This window comes from Pagrus pagrus (genome assembly GCF_965226575.1).
Source record: "Pagrus pagrus genome assembly, chromosome: 23".
Lineage (NCBI taxonomy): Eukaryota > Metazoa > Chordata > Actinopteri > Spariformes > Sparidae > Pagrus > Pagrus pagrus.
The window spans coordinates 7,085,668-7,113,579 of record NC_140205.1 but is presented as its reverse complement, the minus strand read 5'-3'; the positions used below and the strand labels follow the sequence as shown (position 1 = coordinate 7,113,579).

General features: G+C 41.8%; 1 protein-coding gene across 1 annotated transcript; it reads right to left on the bottom strand.

Moving 5' to 3' along the window:
- Nucleotides 1-446: 446 nt before the first annotated feature.
- On the bottom strand, nt 447-27,493 carry mybpc1 (myosin binding protein C1). Its single transcript, XM_084345282.1, has 31 exons — nt 27,218-27,493; nt 23,348-23,378; nt 21,642-21,694; nt 18,604-18,651; nt 16,887-16,928; nt 16,367-16,408; nt 15,585-15,695; nt 15,111-15,259; nt 14,918-15,035; nt 14,780-14,831; nt 14,072-14,128; nt 10,851-11,017; nt 10,614-10,746; nt 8,916-9,040; nt 8,693-8,798; nt 8,288-8,454; nt 8,009-8,174; nt 7,827-7,933; nt 7,606-7,742; nt 6,953-7,112; nt 6,768-6,872; nt 6,496-6,684; nt 5,804-5,938; nt 5,348-5,515; nt 5,166-5,254; nt 4,895-5,090; nt 4,653-4,792; nt 4,408-4,567; nt 3,882-4,018; nt 3,520-3,706; nt 447-1,277 (listed from the first exon to the last, which is right to left on the bottom strand). Exons 1-31 carry the CDS (start codon nt 27,237-27,239, stop codon nt 1,180-1,182), a joined length of 3,597 nt encoding a protein of 1,198 aa, XP_084201408.1. The 5' UTR covers nt 27,240-27,493; the 3' UTR covers nt 447-1,179.
- Between the last annotated feature and the right edge of the window lie 419 nt (nt 27,494-27,912).

Genomic DNA, 27,912 nt, shown 5'->3' with positions numbered 1-27,912 from the left:
CTACATTTTTGTTAATTTCTCGGGGGTTAATACATGGATTTTGATGAAAAAAATCTGGTGTATTTAGATGGCTGGTACCTATGAGTGAACGGATTCAAATAATAATCTGGATCTTGTAGATTTAAATGTTTTGATACGGAATTATTTATTGGATTTGATTATAAGGCTACCTAGCATGTATAAGCTATCACCAATATAAAGATCGACCAACCAGTGTGCACAAAACCACTTATAAATTGTTTGTGCATGAAAGCAACATTTAGTAAAAATGTTTTGGTCCACCTTGTACACCATAATCAATCTATTGGGTTATTTTCCACAAGGATGAATCTCTGTATACAAGCTTTAATTGTTTATTTAAACATTCATACTATTATAAGTGATACAAACAGAAATAGCCCTAAAAACAGTACAATTTTTCAAATTACTTTTTTATTTTAATCCATGAGACATAATTACAAAGGTAAATGCATGCACACATGACCGAGCATCAAGCCTCAAGTCCAATATGAATCCAAAAAGCATAATGTGTCATGCAGATTATGGACTCTGTGTAAACCTCTACATTTTGCCACTTATTACACATAAATAATCAACACAAAATAGTGAAATGTGAATATTAACTCGAAAGGGTCTACACATTCATTTATCCAACTTTACTCTGATCTATTTATATTTTTTCTTTCCATATATAAGTTCTGACACACCATACAAACACCAAACCTTTGTTTATACATTCCCTTTTCCCTTCTTTCAGCCCCAGGAAATAAATTACCACCTTCAACAGACACTCCCAACAAGAATCTACATGTAAATACTGTGTTACTGTGCTTTATTTGTGCTTTGTATATGTCTTTTTTTTCTGTTTTTTTTTACACACTACATGAACCAAAACACTGCCGACATGCATCTGAGCTGACACAGTCTTTCAAACACAAGAGGGGGACAAAGACGCAAACTGGCTTTTATTTCCTATGGTAACTAGCTCCAAACCTGCACACAGCATGCCACACCACAGACCAGTACACCCTCCCCTTCATTCCCTCAAACAGTCCCGCCTTCTCTCCATCATCCATCCCTCCACGTTCAGGCCGCTGACCTCAGTAGGTGAGAGAAGAGGATCACTGGTGGCGGCAAATGTCTGCAAAGCTAAAGTCTCTCATTGCACTCTGTCCGATTTTACTTCTCCTGCTCGACAATCTTGGACTCGTTCATGTACTTGTCAATCAGGTTCAGGGGCACTCCGCGTTGCATGAGTTCGTAAAAGGTGAAGCCTCCTGAGGGACAAGAGGAGAAACTCTTTTATAATATTGTTGTGAGGGGCAGAGGCAGATGTGGGGGGTGAAAAACAGAGAGAGGAAGACAAAAGAGAAGAGGAGAAAAGCTCAAGAGCAAGAGGCTGATCAAACACAGTGCAAAGAAGAGAGGCCAGGAGTTTACAACTCTGGATAAGGAGTGAGAGGAGAGGTGGTCAGAATAGCTCATTGGTGCAATCCACACTCAGTTTGTATATCTACATCTGCTCAAGCTTGCAGAACTAGAAGCAATGTATTCCACTGAAATACAATGCAGATCCAACATCTGAAATATTCCATATTAATTAAGCATTCACTGTCTATAGTCATCCTCGATATGCTCACAGTGGGCGGAAGAAGTACTCAGATCCTTTATTTAAAGTGGAAACAGACCCCCACGCCCTTCTCTAGAAATGGCACCAGCCTGACTGATTCGTCACTTCAACGAATGTACTTACTTTCAACCACTGTAAGATAAGGGATAGGCCTTTTAACAGGAACTGTTCTGCCTCCTAATGTTCATACACATCTCATTTCCCAGTTCCAAAAAGAACAAGGAAAGTACCCGGTGTTAGTATGCATTGTTCTGTACGATTTGATTTAACAGCAGAGAGAGGCTTTGTCATTCCAACATAGCATAACACTCAGTCCCAGCCTCTACAGGCGATGCTTTGGATTTTTTTCGGCACAGGTTAGAAAGTTTGCAAAAATTTTACTCACCTTGTCTGTGGCACAAAATACATGAGAGGTAGTCTTTGATTTCACACAATTTCATTTCAATCCATTAAAAATATTTAAAACAGGGTTGTTAAATTCAGCCAGCTACAGAACTGTAGATACATTTTGGCAAACGCAGTCATGCAGACTTTGTTTCATTAAAGCCCGATTTCACAATTACTTCTCTGGATCCTGCCTTCATAAGGAAGAACAGCCACAACAGTCCCAGCGACTGAGAAAAGCGAGGTTACAAGCCGGCTGAAAGATGCATAATGAATGACATAAGCTTCATATGTCAAAACCATATGAAAGCTTACCTTATATGAGAACATACATTCACAATTCTTGAGTTTGGACTGGGGGAGAGAGAAGAGAAGAGGGGTTAACAAAATGTTTACATGGAGTTATATGTGTGCACCAGGGAATACAGCTGAGTTATTACTGAACTCTTTTATATGAGGAGTTAACTGTGTGGCACCAAGAGGACGCTGGAATCTGTGGAGAATAGTTTAGGACGACACAAGAACATCACAGCGCTATAAGTTATGCCTACTGAGGTGTGACTGGCGACAGACTGTGTGTTGACGTGGTGTGTTGTGATGATGATGAGGGACTGGATAGAGAACACAGGGGGATAAACCTGCACATGTGGTGGTGATGGGATAGTGTCACCAGGTATTATGTGCACTGCACACAATGATATGAAACAGATTGTTATGTCATTATTTTAAAAATGGTGTCCAGGAACCAGTTGCACCAGCTAGTCATAAACTCAAACTTTGCTAGGTTTTAACATGTGTTGAGATTCATCACTAAGTTAAACTTGAATGCACCACGCAAACCAGTTCTTATATAGAGATTAGTTAGTTACAGAAAAGCGCGTGCTCTACTTTCCCTACGTTAGCATAACCAGATATCTCTCACTCCTGCTCTAAAGAAAATGCAACTAAATCTGACATTTATAAATGAAGTCTTGTCAGGTTAATATATCATTTTGGCTCCTAACGCTGCTTTTGTTCCACAGTTGTGTTATGCACTCAGCAGTGCTACAGATGTTTTCTGGCAACATATTACTAATGTCTCTACTAGCTAAAACATTCCTTAAGTTTTAATGGTGCAACCACATTTACTAATTCAAAAGAAACAAACTAATAGTTACTAAGAACGTCAGAAGGACACAACTTTACACATGAATTTAGGAATAGCTGGTGCAACTCAATCAGATACTTACATGTCCGCCTGTGGTCAGCACTTTGGTAGACTACAGCACACAGTTCAAACACTACAGTACTCCTGTAGACTTGGTTTCCCAAAGCCGTCTATTTAACACTTATTACTGATTTCTATCTAAAATTCACTTGTTTGTCTTTTGTCGATGAAGAAATCACCATGGATACTGCTAAAAAGCACTACCAAAGTAATTAAGAAATAAACTAGAAAGGCTTTGGGAGACCAGATTCAGGTTCCCAGGAAGGCACGGAGAGTTCGCCTCCTGGTCCTCACTGACCTTTGACTTCCAGCTTGCAGTCCACTTGGGCCTCTCCCAGGTCGTTGATGGCCTTGCAGGTGTACATACCCCCATCATAGGGGCTGGGCTTCCTGATCTCCAGAGTACATACTCCCTGGTTGCTAAACATGCGGTAGCGCGGGTCGTCGATGATGGTCATCTTATTCTTCATCCAGATCACTTTGGCCTGCGGTCAGACGACAGAAGCTTCAGAGGCATGATGATGTTAATCCAGCAGACAAATGGGTGTCCTGATAATCCCTCAGTTTTCAATGAAAAATATCTTTAAAATCTTTTTGCCAGTGCCATAAAACAACGTAATCTACACATACGCCACTTTTACCTGTTGTTGTACCACCTACCCTTGGGTTGGCACGGAAGCTACAGTTGAGCGTCGCGTTGTAGCCGGCGACGGCAAAAGTGTTGATCAGCGGCTGCGTGAACTTTGGCGCCTCTTTGAAGTCGTGGTCTTCGTAATTGTGCGTTTTCAGCTGCATGCCTGTGGGGTTAAGGGTAAAGGAATGGGGTTGTGCATGATACTGGTGCTGAGCGGTATCATGTGGGGAATTCCCTATGTGATGAGGGAAAGACAATGTTTCGTGTTTATCATCGGCTGAGTCTACAACAACAATGTTTAAAGGCCTGTCAGTCATAGCCCGACCCCTGTTAGATTAGACAGTGAGGCTGTAAATTCAGGCTTCACTTCAGGGTGGAAAACATCACTGACAGTACCTTTCAGATAACAGCTGTGGAAGAAATATTGAAACGACAACTTTATTGACATTTTCAACATGTGAAAACTGAGATTTGTTCCAGAGTTTTGGCTTTGGAAGCACTTTCCTCTCATCAGAACTTATTATTTAGTATTAACACGACAAGAACTGTTACCTTCTTTCACGATGAGGGCACTCTTTTTGGTTTGGGTGGCAGCTTCGCTCAGGCCACACATGTTCTCTGAGAAGATCCTGAAAAAGTACTCGTTTCCAACCACCAGCTCTGTGATGGTGATGCAGTTGCGATGGTAGTGCTCAATGCATGTGTACCACTCCTATAAAGCAGATCGAAGCTTGTAAATATCGAATACACGTCGTCGCAATTTCAGTTTATTATGTCTTGTAAAATCGATCTCCTACCATTGTCTTCTTGTCTGCTTTTTGAATGGTGTAGCCTGATATCGGGGCGTTGCCGTTGTCTTTTGGAGGAGTCCAGACCAGAGCTACATTTCCTCCCCAAACATCTTCGATTGTAACCGCCTGAGGAGGTCCAGGGAGGTCTAACAACCAGAGAAAAGATTGTGTAACAATAGTTGAAGTATAAGTGTAATTTTAAGGGCATTTTTGAGGATCCTCTGTAAGAACAAGGTCCATTCCCTCACCTACGATTTGTATGTCAATAATGGCCGTGTCCATGTGGTTTTCAACCTGCACACTCATCTCATACTTCCCAGAGTGGCTGCGTTCGGCCTTACGGATGAAGATGATGCTGTCGCAGTCTGTGTTGCGGATGCTGACGTGTGTTGGCTCTATGGCCTGGCCGTCCTTCAGCCAGGTGACCTTCGGCCTGGGTTTGCCCTGCAGACGTCACACAGGGTTTGTTAATCTGCTCAGAGATGCAGTGATTACGGATAGATTGGGACACTGCTTTACCATAAACGGCACAACGAGGTTGACTGCTTCTCCAACTCTGCGAGTGTATGTCTGCTTCAAGTGTCGGGGTACGCGAATCTTGGGAGGTTCTGAGGAGGAGATCGACCATAAAGTGTGCGATTGAGGGATTATATATTGTTATTATTAGAAAAATAATCTCAAAGGCAGTTTTCAGAGCTCACCGATAACCTCCTTGACCAGGATGGAGTGCTGAAGGGTCCGTGGAGCGCTGGCTCCGGCAGCGTTGAGGGCTTTGACTCGAACTAAGATTTTACACCCTGGAGTCAGCCCAGTGATGGTGTACTTGGTCTTCTCTGTCAGCTCCTTGTTGGATACTACCCAGTCATTAGCTGAAGGGGACAAACAGTCCAGTTGAAAAGCAATTTGTTTGCAGCATTCACTGAATATTCTTCTTTTTGATCAAGTTTCTGTTTCAGGTCTAATTCTGTGTTTGTGGGTTATGACAAATATGTACAAACAACTTAAGGCCCCTGCATACTGCGTTTACAGTGAAAAAATTATAGATTTTTGGTGTTTAAACATCACTGGAGTCAAACCACTTTTCTCTCACAATCATCAACTTTCATCTCAATCACACAGCCTGTTGGGGCCTTTTACAACATTTGAGGTTGTCTCACTTCCTTCTATGCAGTACTCCACCAAGTACCCGTCCAGACCCGCAGCTCCGATGGTCTCAGGAGGACGCCACTTCACGGTCACTGTGGTGTCGGTGACATCATCCACGACCAGCATGGTGGGCTCGCTGGTCACAGCTGAGTCGGGATAAAGGTTTTAGAGATCAGAATAGTCATAGCCACCTCCACCATCCCTCATTATGTGCTCCAACAATGGGTATGAACGAGATCGGAAAACATCCATTTTGGCAAGTGAGGAACACGTGAGCAGGGCGCCTCGCCCTCTCTGGCTGGTATGCTATCGGTCTCCATGTCAGATCTCATTAGACCTCGCTCTTGCCGTCTATTCTTGTATTCCGAATCATATTTAACTCCTATTGAACCCTCTGACAGACCTGATCTCCTAAATCTCTAATCCGCAGATGATTTGGCAGACATTATAAAGACATATTTAATATCCTCTAAAGCTCCTGCGTGTCCAGTGGAGGTCACAGTCAGAATGCTTGGGATGGTGGGGTATCGGGAGGAACAGCTGCATCGCCGGGTTACCAAGGGCAGATCTCACATGCGCTATCAGAGGCCCACTCTTTGAAATTTCCTCCATTATTATGAAACGGTTGTTAGATAAACTGAAGCTAATACTTTCCTATTGGCAGAAGCAGCTCAAAGGTCAGACTGCTTTTCGGGCTACTCACCGAGGGGAGTAAAGGCTTTCGACGGTTCACTCGGCTTGGACACACCGATGGCATTGACGGCGAAGATGCGCACCTCGTACGGCACTCCTTCAATCATCTTCTTGGGTTCGAATTGTGTTTCTTTGATCAGGTCAAAGTTCAGTCTCATCCACCTGGAGCTCTGTTTCTTCTTCCTCTCGATGAAGTAGCCTTTGGAGGACGATCAGAAAGATTCTCATTTAATACCAACACACACATTTAAGCTGTGTTAATAAGTAAGATGCGATGTGTACCTAATATTGGTGAACCTCCATCATATTTTGGTGGTTCCCATGTCATAGAGCACCAATCACCGCCCACTTCAGGGACCAAGGGAGCCTCTGGAGGGTCAGGGATATCTGCAGACGACACAATAAAGCCACGTCAAAGATTCAAGAAACAAAATCTCAACTGTCCACAACTTTTTGTGACGACTTACCGACAACCTTGATCTTGACGCAGGCTGTGTCTTCACCAGCCTCATTCTGCAGGACTATCTTGTAGTTGCCGCTGTCCTCCCGCTCTGTGACTTCAATCGTCAGGCTGGTCTGGTCGGCGTGTGTTTCAGCTCGGACACGATGGCCCGACTCAAGAATCACCTAGGACAAACAAAACGGAAAAAATTACATGTAAGCCTACCAGATATTACATATTTTTCTCATCGTCAACAGAACCAATTAAAAGGCCAAACCCAGCAGTTGATTAAACCCACGAACAACTTCTGTCTGTGTATTCAAAAGGCTGATATTATTCCTTGCATGATTTAATCCCACTATACAGTCTTGCTGCTGGAAATACTCACTAGAGCACCAAACGTGTTTTACTCCATAGCTGAAAATAGTTCCCAGCAAATGCATATTTTACTTGTGCTTGAATGACGTTTGATAAAACCTACAATGCTCAGCTGTTTTAGTTAATTATTTAGCCTTTTTAAAAAAATGAAAGACGTCTCACTATAATAGGAACCACTGGGCTTTAGCCAGAAAAGGGAAGTCAGGAAGTTCTTCGGTTTTATCTTCTCGTGGGATTTGTTGACATTTAGGAAAATATTACCCTTTATTGGAGGTGAAGACCAAAAAGATTAAAGCTCACCCTCTCGCCCTTCATCCACACCACTCTGGGAGCTGGTTCTCCACTGATGGGGATCTCCAGGCGAAGTTTGTTTCCTGCCACAATTGTCACCGTGTTGTCGGGGAAGTTCAAGCTCTCCAAGTGCACCCTCGGTGGGTCTGCAGAAATGATATCGTCGATATTATAAAGTGAAGGTGTCAATGTATAAAATACTCTGATCTAATGAAGCATAGGTTGCGTACCAATAATGTGAACTTTGGCAGAGAGGCTCTGTGAATATCCCTCAGGTACAAAAGTGTAATCTCCTGCGTCATGAAGGGAGCTGGTCTCAATTTCAAGACGATGGATCCTAAAAAAGCCAAAATGAGGTTAATAAGAATAAGTGTAAATTGATGATTGAGTCTTTTGAACGGGGATTACATACTTATTTCTGTGTATGATGTTGATGCGGTCATTGGGTTGGATCAGCTGTCCATTCCTGTACCAGCGACCCGGGACGTTGCCGGGGTAAATCTCACAGTGCAGCTTGATGGGTTGACCCAGCTTCACCGTCATATCCTGCAGGTCCTGGTACACCTTCAATGGCTTCACTAATAACAGTATTAGAAGGGTACAGAACAGAACAGAGATGATTATCAATATGAACTCCTTTGAAAAACATTCAAACAAACATACATTATAAAAAGGCAGAGATGCTACATACAGTCAACCTGTACGTGAGCCTCAGACGTGCCACCAGAGGCCATGATGGAGTACGTCCCAGTGTCCTCTCTGGAGGCGTCATCAATCACCAAGAAGTGTTTTGTTCCTTCACACTTAACTCGGTATCTGGAGCGCACTCCTGTGGGAACCTCAACGCCGTTCTTCATCCTGAAGCAGGAAGAAGCGATTGAATTTACACTCATGCCAAGGATAAATGAGCAGTAAACAAACAGTTTACATAAGCTTAACATGAATGTATCATTGTTACATTAACAGTGCCTCAAAGCAGTCTAGTTTGACTCGTAAAGCAACCTCTGACACATAACTTTGTCCAGGCTGAAAGAGGCTCGTAATCCTTTCAGCAAGTTATTAAAATATGAATCTTTAAATGCTTCTTGAGTCTTACCATTTGACTTGAGCACCTTCCTCTGACACCTCACACTCCAGCTCAATCCTCTCGTTCACTGTGGTCTTCACAGGCTCGATACCTTTAACAATCTTTATTGGCAATTCTAAAAGAGGAGAGAGGACGAAGAAACTGAACCAGGGCGGACAGCAAGGCAAACTAACAAATCTGCTGTATGTCTGGTCACATACAGTAAATGAAGATGAACAGTTAATCGAGGCACCTTTCACAAACAGCTCTGTGGAGCATTTCTCGTCTCCCGCAGCTACAGAATAGGCTGCGTCATCCATCATGGAGCAGTTGTTGATGACCATGATCCTTTGTGTGCCCTTATGCTCAAAGATATACCTTAACAGGAAGTCCATTAGTCACATCACTAATCAACTGCACGACAAACATACTTACAAGAATGGATTGTAAGTAAAAGAAAGAAAGGGAGTTTGTTGGCCAAAAAAACCCAAAAATAATTATTTAAATCAAAATGTGTAGCAGTGTTGACAAAAATAAAAGGAATGCAACATCAGTATTACACTCAACATGCAGACGGGACCACACCAAAAGTCTGACATGTAAAAGGAAGAATCGACTACATGGATGGACTTACTTCCTTTGACTAAAGTCCAGCAGTGGAGCCGGAATGGAGCCGGAGCACAGGCAGTTTACAGGATGTGATTATGGCAGACAGGAAGAAACACCATGATATGACAGACAGACAGACAGACAGACAGACAAAGACAGAGAGACATCATGCCTGGATGTGTGGTATGTAGACGACAACAGTGTCTAAAGAGAGTCTTCGGACGTGGAAGCCCCACAGAAAAACGGCACAGGAGACCAAAACCAGAAAACGGCATTAACCTCCCAGATGGCTTTAACTTTGCATGGCTTTGAACAGGACATACTGGAGAGTTTATCTACTTTAAATCCTCATATCTGTTTTAACTTTTCTACAACTTCATAAAAACCTTTTAATTTAATATCTACATTTATTGGGATTGGGACACAGCAAAAGTTGGCTGGGTGGTGACAACAGGATGTACAATACTAGCTTAAAGATGCTAAAAAGCACTGTAGAGTAGTGGGGAACACCTTTGAGTTACACTTTGACATTTGATTCATTGTTAAAATAAAATATTAGTTAGAGCAGCTTTGAAGTTTTAGCTTTTTTTTTTTCAAAATCCCAAAGTTTGTCCAGTATAATCGAGTATTGTGACACCTACGTCCTACAAAATACTTGTAGAACCCTTCCGGGCCATTCTGGATTTGAACTCAACTTAATCATGACGCCAACGTATCAATAGCATTCCTGTTATTGAGGTTACAGTGGTAATCATTTGTCTTTTTCAACTTATAGTGTGGGATTTAGCAGCCATTAAATTTGTTTCAAAGCCAGACTTGGTTAAAGACCTGTGAAGGAGGTACCACCTTTTTCCTGCACAGAGGAGGACATATACAGTTAATGGCAATGAACAGTTGACATCATACACCGCATTTACACCCAATGTAGCTCTAGGGCCTTTTATATAGCCTTATGAATTCATAATGTTCCTAACATGTGTGTGTGTGATTGATTAGAGCCACATTAGAGTCGAGAGATCGTTATTTGTTCACTAGCAATGGTTCACAGTAGAGTGGACTGATCTGGCTGCAGTGTGACTCTTTAGGGTTACACTAGAAATAATGTCTTATTAAGCCTCTTTTTGGTTTTAATATATTTTGATGGGGGTATTTGTAAAACTGTAGCCCCTGTGGTTTGTTTTTGAAAAAAGGACAATAAATATTTGAGGTGTAAACTATGTGAACCATTGAAACCAAAGAAGAGCGATGCCACAAATCAAACGCCTTTGTTTAAAAACACGCTTCATTTGTGCGGTGTTGAAGACACAGAGGACAGACTGAAAAAAATATGTCATTCACATACTTGGGCGTGGGTCTGATTTCCTGTCCGTTCTTGTACCACTTCAGCTCAACTGTCGGGTCGGCCAGGTCGACAACCAAGCGGATCTTTCCACCTTTATCCACCTGATATGCCGGCTCGAGTTTCTTTGCAAAAGCTTTGAAAAGTCAAGTCACGAAAGATCATTAAAAATCAGGTTTATCTTCGTAAGATAGAGACTGATGTGGCAACGCATCCAAAAGTCGGTAAACACTGATTTACCTTCGCTTTTCTTCTCCTCTTTTGGCATCTTCTTCATCCTCTTCAGCAGACCCCTCAGATCTGTGATGCCGTACATAAAGGCAATCTTCTCATACTGGTCTGGACGGGCATTCTTCAGGATCTCCCAAACATCGACATCTGGGCCTTCATCCTGCTGTTTCACCTCCCTAATGGTGCCGGATACGAGGGACATTTGTGAGGGTCGGAGTCATAGGCTGGTGTTTGCAACGTGTCCTGAGGAACTGCTCATTAACCTCCAGAACAGGAAACACTTTGAGGCATTGGTAGAGCCAGGAGAACACCTTTAAGCTTGACAATCAGTTTATTTAACTTGGTTTATGTTTTCCCTGGTTTGCACATCACATTTCCCTGCAGAGCGTTCCTCAGGACATGTCACACAAAGGGATGGGCATGATGAGCTGTCTGTGTGTGTGGAGTCAAATGTTAACTGTAACAGAGTGGAAGCACGATTAACACAAAACACAGCGGTGTCCTCTAATTTGTGGATGGTTATTCGTGTCCGTGCATTATTTTTCATGTGTGTACAGCAGGATTTCATCAGAAATGTTCAGGATATAAGCATGGCGGAAGGAAGACTTATAATTAGTGTAAATATCAGTAGGTGATTTGTTAATTTTAAGGAGGAGGGGTGGCCCTAACCCTATAGTAAAAACTATATCTGTAGCCATGCAGCCCTCTGCCCCTAGGGAATGGAGTGATGCATCGTGAATATTTTGCTGAAAAAAGGGGATGGTATTCCCCCTTCAAATCGCCTGAAAATTAAACGAAATAGATCTACAGGGAACATTTAAGACCAATCCTCTCAAAAAATGCTCCCAACCATGGATCTAATAAGGTAAAAACCTCAACACAACATCAGAAGTGGAGCACAGTGGTGCATGAAGCCAAAAAAGTAGTGATATTGAAACGTTCGTGGGGGTTGTGATGCTCAAAAACATTTAGTTTTTGTCAAATTGGCTTTCTTTTGACCACTTAATACAAAGCAATATCTGCTTATGACTCCTCATCGCAAGTTGCATGTCTATAAGTCTTCAGCCAAAGAGGAATCTTCTCTTCTTAGATTTTGATGTCTGAAGAGGTAAGAACGGTGTAGCATTCAACAAAAAGAAGTATTTCTAACATCTATCATACATGTTTTTCTGGGGGAAGAAAGATGTTGTGTTATTTCTAAAATGCGGGGTTGTCATTAAATCCATAATAATTGTTGTAAAATAGCTTTAAAAAGGTTTCTATCATGCACTGAACGATAAATGGGAAACACTGATGGGGAATGAATGAAGGAGAAATTTGGGTTTGGACACAACATGAAACAATCAGTGCTGTAGGATTTTAAATAGCACACAAGAGCAGACACAGATCAATAAAGGAGAGACTTTTTCCCTATCTCGTGAGAAAAATGTGTCATTCAGCACATTGTATTGCCAAATGTTTCCGTGTGGTGAAATGCAGCATGCAGGGATTCATGGGAAACTGATTTCTGAAGATTTTAGCATCCGCTTAACGTTGCTCTTGTAAACTGGCCCATCCCTTTGTTTGTTGTTGGTTTGAGTGATCACTTCAGCGATTGTTAGATGATGAAAGTGTCTCTATGAGATGTTAGATACGTGAGATCCAAGTCAATAATGGTAATGTCTCCCTGGACATGAGTTTATCCATTAGTTTATATAAAGAACATTCAATCAGCCATTCATAGACATTTTCCCAAATGTCTGAAAGGTTGGAGGTGAATAGCGTAAAACATTATTCCATTCTACGTTTGTATTTCTCATCTGTTTATTTTCAGGCAATTATCAAGAAAAGCTGAAATAAACATGGTGGTATTTGCCTTATATTTCTTATATTTCTAAATAAAATGACAATGTAGCGATAACACTATTTTAAGCATCATTTCTCCATGGCTCACCAGCACTTCATTAATCATTCAAAATGCTGTACTCTGCTTCATAACGGTGGCGTTTGACTTCATGTCTGGATGAAGAGCTGTCACCAGAGTGTTTATGATGCAAGGTCCATTTCCATCATTAATGAGTGCTGACAGAGCGGTTAGGAATGCTGCCTTCAAATGAAGTGTTACCGTACTACGGTAGGCCAACACTCTTGCTCGTCCAATTCCTAGAGCTACACGTCATGCTGGGGACTCTACAGGATTATAGTACTCACCCGCAGTAAGGTCTAATCATTTTAAAAACCTATTGGTTTTTCTCTACTAACCTTTGATTTCTGAATATGTAGGGGAGAAGAAGAAGACAAGCCCACAATAAATGTGTAATTTAGCTGGTGAACAGTGTCACTGCCTAGGACTATTTGTACTCACACTTAAACGCTGCACTGTATCATCTGAAATATGCATCATGGTGTTTATTTTGAGCTACCAGAGAAGCTTTGGTATAGCACAGAGGTTTTCAAACTGTGAGGCACACCTCCCAGAGGGGTGTCGGAGAGTTTAAAATGCCTCTTCTGGGTATAAAAAACAAATGCCTCCTACAAGCCCCAGGGGAATAAAATGGTAAACTGAAAGTGTATAGGGGCTATAGGGTTTTAAGGGGTTCCCAAATAAACAAAGTTTCCTCACTAGAAAGATGTGGGCAGCCAAGAAAACAAATGAAAATGCCCCATGCTGCTTCCACTCCTCAATCAGGAGTCAGTCTCCCCACCTGTGCACAGGTGATCTGAATCCCCTGCAATTAGTCATGAGGGAAAAACAGCCCAAACAAAGTCTCAAACAGTTGGACTGCTACAAACGGTTGCGCTGCGTAGCTTCAGAACTTGCCTTAGAATCATCTCACTTTTAGATTTTCTTCAGTGTAAAAGTAGTCCAGTGACAGCTGTCTGCATGTCAGTGGCTACAATGCAAATAGGAACTGCTAATAGCTAATTCGGCATACTTTATTTGTCAACACTAATAATAGGAGTGACCAAATCCAAAAATATTAACTTTGCTAAATATTTTGTCATTAGAGTAAATGGAGTTCGGCTGATTTTCTCTGAGGGGAGGCCCACAGTGTTGGACTTTGAAAACCTCTGGTAAAGCACTGTATCATCTGTGGATATGTATTTGCCACTCAAGCAGTAGCCTAATATAAATCAAATTTATGAAATACTTGAAAGAAAGATAAAAGAAGCATATCCAAAAGAATGAAAAGGGTTTATAAATTCTGTAAAAGGACAAAATCCACTCAGGGTCGGGATGTGATTCTCACCTATGTTTAAGGAGACCACTAAAGTCAAGCTCCCCTGCATCGTCTTGTCCTTCACTGCTGTTGTTAACAAGGAGAGATTAATAAAGATCAGACTTAAATCAGTTACAAGGCACTAGAAAACAATGCTAAAGGAGCAACACAAAGCAACGGCTCTGACGCCAATCGCTCCGTTAGCTTCACGCTAACACACGATCGGTGCTTACACAAAAACCCTTTTTTTTGCCTTTTGCCGGATAAAAGCTTAAGACAAGGTGTTTTGTGTAAGACGCGTCCAGAGAGGTCCCAGGCAATATTGTCTCTGCAATGTTGAGGCAACATTACTGAGCAGCAACATGATACTGGGATGCTTTGCATTGCTTTCCAGATACATTGTTTGGAGGGAGATTTAAAATGCAAGCGTTGGCCTTCATTTACACATTGAGTCGGCTGGTTGATTTGTAATTACCTTTGAGAAAGGTTAATGACATTATTACAACCATCTTGTCACACTTACATGTCATACGATAATATTACTTCATAGTGAAATATTCATCGCACTTGTTCTTTTCTTTACTTTTCAGGAGCATTCATTAGTATAAATAATTTGTCAGAGAGCATTGTTTCTGAAATGAATGCCAAGAAAGTGAAATACTGTACTGTAGCATAATGATTTCATAATGGTTGCTGTTGATTCCTTCACAATATCACCATGTCTTGTAGTTTCATTACCTTCTTTTGAAAGCTGATCGAATATCAATACTCTGTGAGCCCTGTTCAGCTTCTGTAAGACAGTAAGGACACATAAGCTAGTCTAATTTTGTGGACATTTTAAGAATTGATATAATGCACTTTGATGCTTGAACAAACCTTTAACTTCCAAGTCAAAGGAACAGCTGTCAAACTTGTCCTTGTAGCTGACTTCACACCTGTAGTTTCCAGCATAGTTGTCTTTGGCCTTGATGATGTGCATTTCAAATGTGTGGATCTGCCAGAGGGTGATATATAAGAATTAGTATAGCAGCTCCATTAATGTGTACTCGCGTAGGTGTAGATGCTGTACCTTGGTGAAACGGTCAAAGATCTCTTTGAGCTGCAAGTGCTTTCCTGTCTTGCTCGCCAGATCCATCCATTTTCCTTTAAACCACTTGATAGTGGGTTTGCGGAGAAGATCTTTGGCCTCCACCTTGGCAACAAAGACGATGTCTCCACCTTTAGAGACAAAGTCCAGTATGATCACAGAGAAAAGTGTCTGTAAGTCCAATAATTAGTATATAATTAACGTCACACTGAAAGCTGATTTAATAAAAATGATTATCCATCAATAATCATCGAAGCTATAGCCAGCTAACATAAGTTTAAAGTCGAGAAACAGGGAAAATAGCGAGGCGTTTATGTCTGGAGGTTACAAAATACCAGCTCATGAGAGTGGTATCATTCTCTTCTCTCAGCAAGAAAGTCAATCAGCATATTTCCCAAAATGTCTTCAACCATCTTCAACTTTTCTTTATTTCCTCTTTGTTGTGCTCTCACTCACCTACAGGGACAGTGGCACTTTGGGGTGACTCTATCAGCAGGGTGGACCGTGGCGGGGTGTCAATAGGCTTTTCTAGGTCCTCCGGGGCCTGGCCCTCTCCCAAAGACCACACTGATCGGTCAGGAGAAACACATACATCACACAGTGCTCTCTGTTGCTGTTGTGCCAGGAAAAATACAACAATACAGTTGAGGAATTCATAAGCCCACCTTTCATCTTCGATCTGAAAGTTTAAGTCTGACCAAAGAAGAGTTATACGGACAGATAGACGGACACAGACACATTTTCTCACTTTCAGTCGTCACGCTTCGTACAGCAGCTGAATTTAAGCTTTTTGCAACATGGAAAGCATGAAACAGACGATGTGAAACACAGAAAGGACGTCTAATTTCCAGATGAGGGCGCCTTTAAAGGACATTTCTGCAAAATATAAAAGGAGTTATGAAAACTCAGTGTGTTTGTGAATTTCTTCATTCTCCTGGTGCTCCGGTCTTGTTTGCAGTCGGAGGTCTGAATGTGAATTAATCACACTCACTGTTGTCTTTTCAGGTGTAGTTGAAATTAGCGTAGCCTGGGTCGGTCTTTACATTTTGCACCATTGACAAAATTGTCTGTCAAGCGCTGTCTGCTCATTTTTAATCGTTTATGGTAATGCAAATTGATCGCTGTGACGGAAAACAGGAAACCAGTTGAGCCACATTCTGATTTTGCTGATACCGGTCTAAATTGTGTGAAAAACAAAATGACCATCAGTCTTTTTTTTTTGACTACCACTTTATTACCTGAGTCCTTTCTCCCCATGGCTGGCACAGGGACGCTATCATCTAAACAGAGAGAGAGAAATTTACAGCATATTGTAATAAATATTACTGTAAAGTCCACTGAAGCAAGCACACACACATAAAAAGCAAAACTAGAAAGCAAGTCTACATTTGCAAAGCACTGATCCGAGGAATTCTGACTAAAAGGTCTGATGAATACTTAGAAATGACTGTTACGATCAGAATTCCAAATGTATGCACATAAATGGCAATTTATGTGGACAGAAAACAAAAAACAAAAAGTCTAATCAACATAAAGAAGACAGATTAGTATTTTATGGTTTTGTGTTAGCAAGGAAATTTTGAACATCTTGACGTTCTCCTGTTGAAAAGCTAACTCAAACACACAGGAATATCTACAGATAAACATGTCTCCAACATGTTTCCTACAATCAGACAGTGGGGAAGATCTGATTTAGAGTAGCTACTGGTTTGGGCAGAGGAACTAAAATGGCTGTAGGATTTAACAAAGGGATCTTACTAGGCAGCTCAATAGAGAGTTTCTTGAGTGAATTGGCATCTTCTGTGAAAAAAACAAAGTTATCATTGAAATTAATCAGGTAAACTTGATGAATAATGTGTTTACATCAGCGTGGGTTTGACTAGTTGCTGGATGTTTTCCATTAAAAAAGCTAAAGTGAAGCAGTCCTGGAGTATAACCCAATGTACATTCACCAAACCAACCATATATTCCTCATCTTTGAAGTCTTTTCTCTTGTAAAACTGAAATAAATAAAACCAATTACAATAAGTAATATTGCTTCCTGTTTCCTCTTTCAACCGGCAATATTAGCAACCATCATCTTTGTGGGAACAGAGCTGTATATAGGTTTGACATTTTCCAGCCAGAAGTTTACAAGTACAGGTGCTTTAATGCACTCATTCTGGCTTGGCGCACCGAAAAAAAAAAATCTAGCCAAACAAAAGGAATGGCTGATACACCAACATTGACCGTCCATGCTGCTATTGTGGCTAGAAAACAACCCAAATCAAAAATTCAACTAACTCAATCAATTATTACCAAATTATGTCTATGTCTCTAAAAAAAAAAGGGAAAGTATTTCTTTCAGACAAAAGACTTATCGGTTTTGCAAATGTATGGTTATTTTCCCTGCAGTAAAACAGCTTTATTTACTGTAGCTTTTTTAATAGAAAGCATCCGGGATTGTCCCTAACAGAGTCCCAAATTATTACATATGAGTGAAATTAAAATATAACCAAGATCATTTAGAATAGTCTGACATTTTGGTAAAAAAAAACAAAAAAAAACTTATTTGCTGCCTTACCATGTGTTAGATTAGAAGAACAGTGGTTTTAATATTAAGACAGCAAGTAAGTGGATTTTCACAAAATGTCATTGTATTTTACAAAAGCGAAAGAAAGAAAGAAAGAAAGAAAGAAAGAAAGTGTATCAACGTAAAAGGGAATGCTAATGCACAGACAAGTTTGACACGTAACGTAAGCTTGGCTGATTTGTTAGCATGATCTCTTATCACTCAACAGCTAGAAATCAGAGCTAAACTTAATAATATCCTGTTAAATTGAATGAATCATCAGACAACATATTCAAAATTTGAGATTCATCAGCATTCCTTTTTAGTAGATTTTAAACAATATATTGAACATAACGTGGATGTGTATTAATATGCATATACACATTACGCGACCATGTATTTATTTTGTACGTATAATATATACATGTGACATATAATTTTCACATCCATACCTTTATTTGAGGTGAGTAAATAAAGGTTGATGTGCTTGTGAGAATTTTGCATGTAAAAGTCACACGTTTACTACATACATGTATGTCAGTGCACAGACATACATCAGAATATTTATGGATTTGACATGAAAATACGTATGAAAAATGTATATACCATGTACCAACTGTGGCGTTGTTTGAGCCGATGCCTGAACCCATTACGTTATGGTGCAATTTATCCACAAAAAAACAAAACTATTGGATGAATTAAAGATTTTATTACTACCCCAAATCCTTATAAATGCAACAGTATAGCTGACCGACTAAAAACTTGGCATACAATCAAACTGGAAACTTAAGAGTGCTCTTCTCAAAAATGTTCAAAGCACTCACGAGGTGTTTATTTGAGCCGATTTGAGTGCGCCAACATCCTCAAAGGATGAGATGAAAAGGAATAAATTAGGAAGTAGTAAGGGTTGTTAAGGGTACCAACCTGCTTGGGGTGTAGGGGATGGGGTAGTGGCTGCAGCATCATCATCATCTGCAATAAAGTTGTCATTGACAAATAGACCCACCTATCAAAAAGCTCCAAGTCCATCATTGGCACGCCAACAAGACACACGACTGGCAGGCCAACAAGGCCACCGATCACATGCGGGGAATGATTTGATTGAATGGAAGATAACATGCAGCTCTTGGACACGAAGAGTAAGAGCAAAAGGTCAACCAATGATTTGGTTTGTGCTCTATAAGAATCTGACTACTGCATGTCTGAGAGATAAGACAGTGTGGGATCATGAAGGTTTTGTGCTCATTGCCGCAAGCTTCTCAAGCTGCTGAAACAAAAGCACCGCAGCGTGCACACACACAACCTTCAAGCGGAAGCTGCAACTCACATCTGCAAGAAATGCTCATGACCAAGCCAAGCGAACGCTTGAAATCCTACATTACATCAACGACTGTCCGCTTTTCACCCGGGTTGTAAACTCTCCCTGCGTCTACACAATGAAGATCAATTCACTCCAACTCAATGAAAGATACCACATCGACAAAGCTGATAAGAAAACCAGCTGGCTGCCTCGTCAGCACTATATATTTATTGTATGTGTCTTTGATTGCTTCTGTTGCCTTGTTGTTCTGCCGACAAATTCATGTTGTTTAATACGGAATAAAGAATTGAGCTTGACGACTCACCTTGCACACAATTTGCATCACCTTGCCATTTCAGGATTTAATTATCTATTAGTCCGTTTTTATTAGTCCGTATTAGTTCTTATCTCTTATTTCACTGCACCAAGTATTACTGTATCACTGCATGAAGTCCTGCAGGTATCATTTTTATTTCTTTAAATCCTGCATGCAATGTAGGAATTAGCTTTTAAAAGCAAATGATAATCAATGCATGGCTCCAATCAGTAAGAGTGAAGTCCATAGCATTCTTAGCTTTCAACTGAGAGTAAATCTAGGTATTATTAGATTGTGTAAGATAAAAACGGCAATTTTGCCATGCAGCTGAGCTGCTGCAGTGTGAACTGAAATGACTAGTAAGACTTTCAGGGCTTGTGTCAGTAGCATTTTAAGTGGAAGAGCTAGAGGGGTGAACATGCATTTTGAGAGAGAAATGGGACTGATTCATGTTTAAGAAGTATACTTACCAGGTGGTGGGGGAGAGCAAGGGACCTCTTCCTTTACAGTAGAGTTATCGGACTCTGCTTGCTCTTTTACCCTAACCCCACCAGTCTGTGGTTCGTTTGAGCCATTCTCGGCAGGGCTTGGCTCCTGAGCCACCACAGCCTGTGATGGCTCAGGCTCAGTGGGCTCTGGTTTCTTCCCATCAGTCTCTACTGGCTCTTTCCCCTCTGCTACCGCTTCTGTACAGCAGACAAAGCGCTAGGCTGGAGCAGCAAGCATCGAGCACAACTGCCGGCAGCCTTGCAAGACAATGCTTGTACAAACAAGGTGGGTATAAATAGCTAATGACCAGATAGCCCAAAATCCTAATTGGCAACATTTGAGTTAAGAAGGTAATAGAGTGCTGCAGGGACAATGTTTTTTGAGGCTAACCCAGAAGTTAGCATCGTCCTGACTCCCTCGACAAAAATATGGGATGGGATATGGGATTTTTCCACTGGATTTGGATTTTAAGTCCTTTGGCAAGCTTCTGATATCCTTCACAGAACACCTCGTTTATGGTTTTTGAAGATAAATAAAATCACCAGAAGTAAAAACGTTGAGCCCAGATAGCACACATAGTATGTCTTGCAAATGTTGCGTTGCAGCATATAGAGGTTGCAAAACGTGGTGTGGAGAGGGTTTGCTGATTGGGAAGATGTTGCAGAGATGTCAGCATTTGGTCGACGCTCCCCATTCTACGTCTTTCGGATTGAACTTGCGCCGATGTCTGTCTATCAATAGTTTGCAACTAGTCAGCCTTTAAAGATCGACTAGTGAGTAGACAAGTCTGCGTATTCAGTATAATGTCATTTAATGTGCAGGACAGTCTCTGTAGTCCCCTCTGTAGCCTAGAACAAAACATACAAAATATCTTGTGTTTCTCCAGACCTCATTTTAGGCAGTGCACCAAAAGCCCATTAAAAATAACCTATTGACTTTGAGATGAGGGAACCAGCAATGCAAAAATGCGAACTGATTTCCAGGTTCGTGGACTCATTCCTGCAGCACTCCATTTCAAACAAGGAGTCTAAAACCACAATAGCAGCTCTGTGAGGCTTAGACCCAGTGATTCCTTGAACTAAATGATAACGCAAGCACGTGTGCTGTGCAAACATGCTGATATTTAGCAGGTATGTTTATGGATGGAAATCCATCCGATTGTTGAAATGTTTCAGTCAGTGTTGGACAACTGATACACCAACATTGCCCATCAATGCAGCTAGTGTGGCTAGAAAACAACCCAAATCTATCATTAAAATTCAACTAAATCAATATATTACATCCAAAATGTCTGTTATTAAAGCTAAAATGTGGTATGTTGTCTCAAGTTTTGATCGTGGAGCATCTGGTCATTGCATATCTATATTGTAAAGTGATCAAGGAGGCAGGGATTTACTGATTCACATAATGTGTAAATGATCTGATACCTTGTGCCATTAAATTTAGACAGCTGGCCTTTCACTAGAGCCAACAGTGTCAGTAAAACCCAGCTTTCCCAATCCCTTTGTACCTCTTGTATGATGACTTCATATGTCATACAGTTACAAAAATACGAAGACAGCCACAGCACGAATTAGTGACAGCACCAAGCGTCAAGGCAAATGCATGTAGAGATGTGCAGGCATGTGGATCGTGGGGTGGTGGTCTAACAGCTAACCTAATTAACTTCTCTGTGAACATACGGTGTGTCGAGCAATCATACCTACAAACCAACAGTGCAGTTTCAGGCCTCTCAGAGTGAATTAAATGAAGAGAAAAATCGTGATGGCACACACCAAACGAACACGTGATGTGAGTGTGATGTGCAAAAGAATGACACATTCTGGGGAAAGTAAAGGGGGCATGAGGGTTACCCACCTGGGGGTGGAGAAACCTCCAGGGAAATCTCAGGTAGGGGCAGGGCACCGTTACTGTCCGGTGCAACACTTTCTGAGCATGTGACAAATATATAGTGGTGGATGGAACAGCTGCTTTATACAAGCACAAAGCTTCAGCATCTGCAATGCCTCTTTCAGTCCCGCACTCAAACATACACACCAAAACAAACACACAGGATCACACACAAACGTGTACGTATATACACCCACTCACCTGCCTGCATGTAGACAATCACACTTTATCTCAATGAATACATTTTTTTCAGACTATTGTTACATTTGATCCAAAACAGACATACACACCATTTTCCTGCTTATAAATGTAGAAAATGTGCTGTTAATATGTCAAAATTAGGAATATGCAAGTTTCATTGGGATCAACAACTGAAATGCACATTAATAAACATACCAAGTTAAGAATAGCATCAGGGATAAAGTCGAATCATACTTCCATTAAGATGTCGTGGTGGTTTTGCGGTAGGATTTACCCGTTGATTGTTGCAGCACCACCGCAACACTCGCTGGAAGTGTCGTGCATTGTCAGGCAGCATTGTGCATTCATTATCATACTCTTAAGTCATTGTGTTATAATCACTTTGAGATAAGGCGTGCTTATATTGGCAACGAGAAGAGTTGCACTGGAAATGGCTCTACTGGATCATGAAAAGCAAATAACCTCTATTCTTTTATATCCACATGTTGTTACACGTTATGATCAGTGTTGCCCAACACTGGACACCACAGCTCAGTCGACAGAATAAAATGTTGGCATTTTATGTTTCTGCAAACCACGGATACGTTAAAATTTGTAATGTTATACATAGCAAACCTAACAAGATCATAAGCACAACATAAAATGGAAAAAATGAGCCTAAAGAAAGTTGCAACATAAAAGAAATGTGAACTTTCAACATATGTGTGGTTTGCAGAAAAGTACATTTCCAACATTTATTCTGCCGACTGGGTTGGGAAATCATGAGCCAGTGCACCACTTTCGAAGCTACCACTGAGATCTGACTGGTATTCTTAGAAAATATCGATCTGGCAAATCATAAAGTTCAACAGGAACATTTTTAGTCCGACTCCAAAAAGCCGAGCTCTACCACCGGCCAAGTTGGAGCCTCAAGATGCTGCGGCTCCAAGGTCAAACCCCAGCGCCGGCAAAAAGCCAATTGCATGCCAGCACCTTGCTCACATGGGGCAGCCGGGGCGTCAGCTGAATCAACAGTGAGGGATCAGCTGGCTGGAGAGAGGAATGTCAGAGATACTGACAGCTTGGTCGTCGCCACAGATCACTCTGAAGCACAGCAGCACATCCATTCTGCCGACTATTGGCTCCACATTTACACTCCTATGTGGCTGTGTTTGCACATTCACGCTGACTTTGTTGCTGTGATCATCTTGTTACACGTGTAGACAAACTCAGATTTGCCTTGTGTTTGTACATCTTAGTGCAAACAACAGTTGGTGTTTGATGTGTACACTTTGACAGAGAGTGTCTTTGTCCCAGAGTGCACAAGTTGGTTTCCCGTTCACTCACTTCGTCCTACTTTTACTTGTGCAACTACGCTTGTTTTCAAGCAAAATATTGATGATTGTATGTCTGTTCTTGTGCATACATTGTGCAGCTTTAATCTGCCAGACTGTGAGATGACAGAGGGAGATTAGATGACTGTTGCCGTCCACTCACCTTCTGGCTGGCCATTTGGCGTCTCATCTAAAGAAAGAAAAACAAAACATCACTGTCAAACATGACAAGATACGAGATCTCTCGCTGCAGTTTACGCACATTGACGTATTGCATTGACCACTAAGCCATATCGTCTTTGCGTTGGATGACTGGCTCCTCATGCTTAGACACCATGTAGTCTCAACTGATTATGATGAAGGCCCCCATGACACACCATTTGTTTGCCCTCTGCCTTGTCTAGACTTACGAAAACTAATGGTGGGGGTGAGTTAGTGACAGAAACATGTTTGGACATGACATTCAAAACCTGTAACAGGGCTCAATGCAGGGCCTCAACAGATCAAAGCATCCATACAAATCTTGGCACACAATGACGGGGTTCAAAAATTAACCTCTTTTGTTGTGGGTTAGTGGAGCGCAAAGCCATGAGAGGTTGTCTACTCTAGTCCTCATGGGAGCTTCAGACTGGTCATCAAACATCTGGGGCGACCTGCCCTTTCAGTCTGGTGTCACCAAATGGCACATGAATAACACGCCATTGTCTTGAGTCATTTTGAGTGTTATTGCAATGCATTTTTTTGCCTTTCCCGTGTTATTTTAGGCACGAATGTCATTCAGGAAAAGATAGTCAGGTGACAAAGTACAAAGACTTGACTTATTTTAGCTGAGGCTGCAAAGTAAGTTGCATAACGTATTTTACTTACGTCATATGCTAAATACCAAGTACTTTTATTGTCTAATCCTAAGGTGTTAAATGACAACCTTAAAATGTGAAGACATGACATGCGAAATGTTCTTTCCCATTAGATCCCATTCATCATGCGTTATGTGCATGAACTCAAGTAGACCATTGTCCAGGTTTTCATCTGTGAGAAGTCAGGGAATGTGAAGAAAGACGTTGATACATGGATTCGTGATACATATTTGGAGTCACCACTGTTGACAGCTCTGTTTGCGGTCACGTTGTTGTGACAGCCCATTATTCCAAAACCCCCAATAGTCTGAAAAATGTCCAATTCAACCAAACTTCCATTTGTTCAACAGCCTGTTATGATTATTTAAAGAAATGATCATTGTAAATGTACTTATTCTAACCTGGCTGAATATATGGACAATGCCTGCCTGATGCGTCTTCTGATTTAAAGCTCTTCCTTTAGCATCTTTGGCTTAAAAAAAAACATTTATTCCCTTCATAGGGAGTCTCCATTTCTCCCTGCCAGCTGTTTGCAGTCAGTCTATGAATACTGCAGCCCTAATTCAATGTACAATACGTATCTCCATTGACTATGCACCAATTTTACCAGCCATTTACTCCCATCTCTTCTTGGCCTCTGATATTCCCCAGTCTGTAATGATTCCCTCTGAACATTCTTTGTCAAAATTAGCCACGCTTCATCTCACGTCAAAACAATGTGTCGCTGGCCACAGGGCCACAATCCTGCAGGGTCACATCATGCACCCGAGAATCGCGGCTCTGTCTCATCAGCATTGAGATAATGAGAGTGGAGAAAGGTTTTGTTTTACCTCTGAGGACTCTCAGTGCAGCTGACAGGCCTGCAGGTATTTTCAGCTGTTGCCCCTGCTGGCGTGCAGACAGAAGGGCTTGTAGAGGCTCCGACATGAGCTAAACTGTTGGCAGCTTCATTTTTCCTTACTTACCTTTATGCTTTAATAAAGCTGAGCGTACATTAATGATGCTGTTTTACTCTTGTTGTGGTTCCTTGTTTTTAGTCGTTCTGGTAAGACGGGGACTTTAATTAGGAACTTTAATGAGACTTTAAGTGTCTGATGAGAGATGAGAGCTCTAGATGGGTGGCAATTAGCCGCTGACAGGCCTTCCCGCTGTATCTTACCAGGGCTCTGATTTATGAGGTGGTGTTCTATAACATAAAGCCACAGTGTCAGAGGACAGAGCCCAGGGAAAGTGATGAGCCCCAGTGACAGTAAATATCATGAGGCGAAGACATGGGTTTGTCCACGACTGAAACCCCAAGCTGAGTAGCAGCGAGGACAGTGCGGTAAGGGCTCTGGGCACACGGTCAAAGTTTTGATGGCGAGGTGTCTGACCTTTGAGTGATCCATCCTGAAGAGAGGGAGACGTCTGTTTTGGTTTGAGGCAAAGAAGAGGAGGGAGGGGGCTGTGGAGGGAGATGGCAGGGAACAAGGGATGGGGATTAAAAGTGCACTCATTCTGAACTATTCCAGGGACAAGAATCCCCGTCCCAAGAGATCTGCGGGCGACTCTGCCAGTCCGTCATTTCTAGTTCGGACTTTTTAAAGGCTCGAGAGTGGGGTGTCTAAAACAACAGCGCTGGCCTCCTCCTCCTCAGCTGTTCAGACTCATTTAAAGAACAATACTTTTCTACCCTCATTTATCTGCTGCTCAGGGCTGTGCAGCTATTTATGGGTAGTGTTGGTAGCAGACTGGAATCTGCTGCCTCTATTTCCCTACAGCTTTGTCTCTGAGGGGATCAGCAATGTTTATGGCAGTGGATGAACAGTGTGGAGGCAACTGTACACTATCGACAGGGCAAAGGTGTTGATAAAGGCCAAGATGAGGCTCACGTAATTTGCAATCTACAACCACCTCTGACTACTGATGACCTGACGTGATATTGGGATAAAATTAGCGTCTAAGGAACTGGGATTTTGCAGCTTGCAACTGGCAAGTTGTGTTCAGGGTCTTTTCCCCAAGTACATCCATGCCAGTGAAAGATCTTCAGTGGAACAAATTTTGAAAATGCAATGGAAATGTAAATGTTTCCAAGGGGATTTGGCACTGTCTTTCCTTAGATCCTCGGTTTGGATGAGGGAAAAACTTTGACGCATGGAAAAACAAATAAAGAAACTTTAATAAGACCATCAGAGTAGGCACACTTTTTCCAGGACAGACAAGTAATAGATGCCTCGAGTACAGATAACTCTGTGGTTGTCTATGTGGAAGTCGGGCCTGAAGTGTCAGTAACCGCTACAGAGAGATCAAGTCTCCCTCGGGGGATAATGAGTTTATTAAAAACTTGTAACAGCTCTCATCAGGAAGGCTTCCAAGATCCAAGCAAAATGTTCTGTTTCCTCTACATGGTCACGTCTGGGTCGACGGCAGACCCCCAAAGAGCTGAGCTAATGGGGAGGGTGGGAGTAATACCATATCGTAATGACAGACAAGTGTGGATTAAGAGGGAATGTTGATGGACATGCTGGTGCAGATGAGTGACGTTATGGTGTGGAGGAGAGAGGGATGGGTTAAAATGTTGTGTGGATATGGAGTTGACTTATTCAGAGGGGGGCAGGTCTGAGGGGTCCACACTGACCAAGCCTACCCCCATCAATCATCAGGATGATAAACACAATCAGGTCATTATTTATCCTCGTACAGCCCAGCCCGAATGGCAAAATCCCTCGCAGGTCTTTACTCGTGTCTGAAGAGGCGCTCAACAACATTCCTCCACTGGGCTTCATCATCAAGTCTGGATCAAACAGAACAATCCAGTATGCCAATCCCCCGGCAACAATAGTATCTGTTCACAAACCTCAAATCTTCTCTTACCCCCGGATGGTAGAAACAGGCATGCATTCGTAATACAATACCAATGTCAAAGTCACTTTGAGGATTCCTATGAACAAGTTGGCAGACGAGTCATCAAGTGATGGAGCTCCCTGTTGCAAGTATCAACTAACTCTGCTCCCCTCAAGAGACAACAGGACCGAAATAAGAATTGGTCTAAGCATGTAAAACAAGCCAGTCATGAAAAACAAAGCATAACGAATATTTTTGCAGTGCAGCAGTCTTATTTTGGATCTTTTGTGTGGCTGTTACATGCTTCAGGCAACATGCTAATCCCATCCTCACTATCAAACACTCATACCTTTCTTTGTGGGCTCTGGCATCTTGAGCCTCGTCCCAGAAACAAAGCGTCAAGGAGTCAAAAGGTGCAGGTAGGTAGTTAGGTAGGTGCCTTCACAGTGATGTGACTCTACAGGAGGCCAGGTAAGGCGTGGTGGCCCTCTTGACCAGGAGGGAGAGTGATGATGATAGGACAGTTGAAGAACAAAAAACCTCTGGGATCCCTCGGACCAGAGTGATGGGAGATGAGGAGGGCACAGGGATACGGTTTGGAAATCTCAGTGGGGGAGGAGAGGATGACCAGGGACAGATCCAGGAGGGACAGGCTTTCAGGCCTTATATAGAGGGGTGGCATGCTCCTCCTCTCTGTAGTGGACAGTGCAGCTCTGCCCTACACCGACTGTTGCATCACTGTCCCCTGCCCACTGGTTGCTGTGCCAGATTTTTAGATAAGAAGTAGAAGCAAGTAAATGTCAAGTTTTCAGAAGTGACATTGTTATTTTTCTGAGACTTTGGCTTTAGGACCAATGACTTAGTTTTGTTTTTGGAGATTTTCAAGGAGTTCTGCAGAGACCTAGATTTTACACACATCCCACAAAATGTCAACATTATATACCTGGGTATGCTTGTGACATAAAAAATAATTCAGATATATTCCTATTTGCTTGCTTGAGAGTTATATGACGAGACTGATACCACATTCATACAAGTCCATTA

Excerpts from the sequence above, each read along its gene's own strand:
- mybpc1 (XM_084345282.1), bottom strand. The coding sequence starts at position 27,239 with ATGCCAGAGCCCACAAAGAAAG. Across the intron at positions 9,041-10,613 it reads GAAATCAGACCCACGCCCAA|GTATATCTTTGAGCATAAGG; the intron begins GTATGTGAATGA and ends CTTCCTGTTAAG. Across the intron at positions 5,939-6,495 it reads GAAAGCCTTTACTCCCCTCG|CTGTGACCAGCGAGCCCACC; the intron begins GTGAGTAGCCCG and ends ATCCCGACTCAG.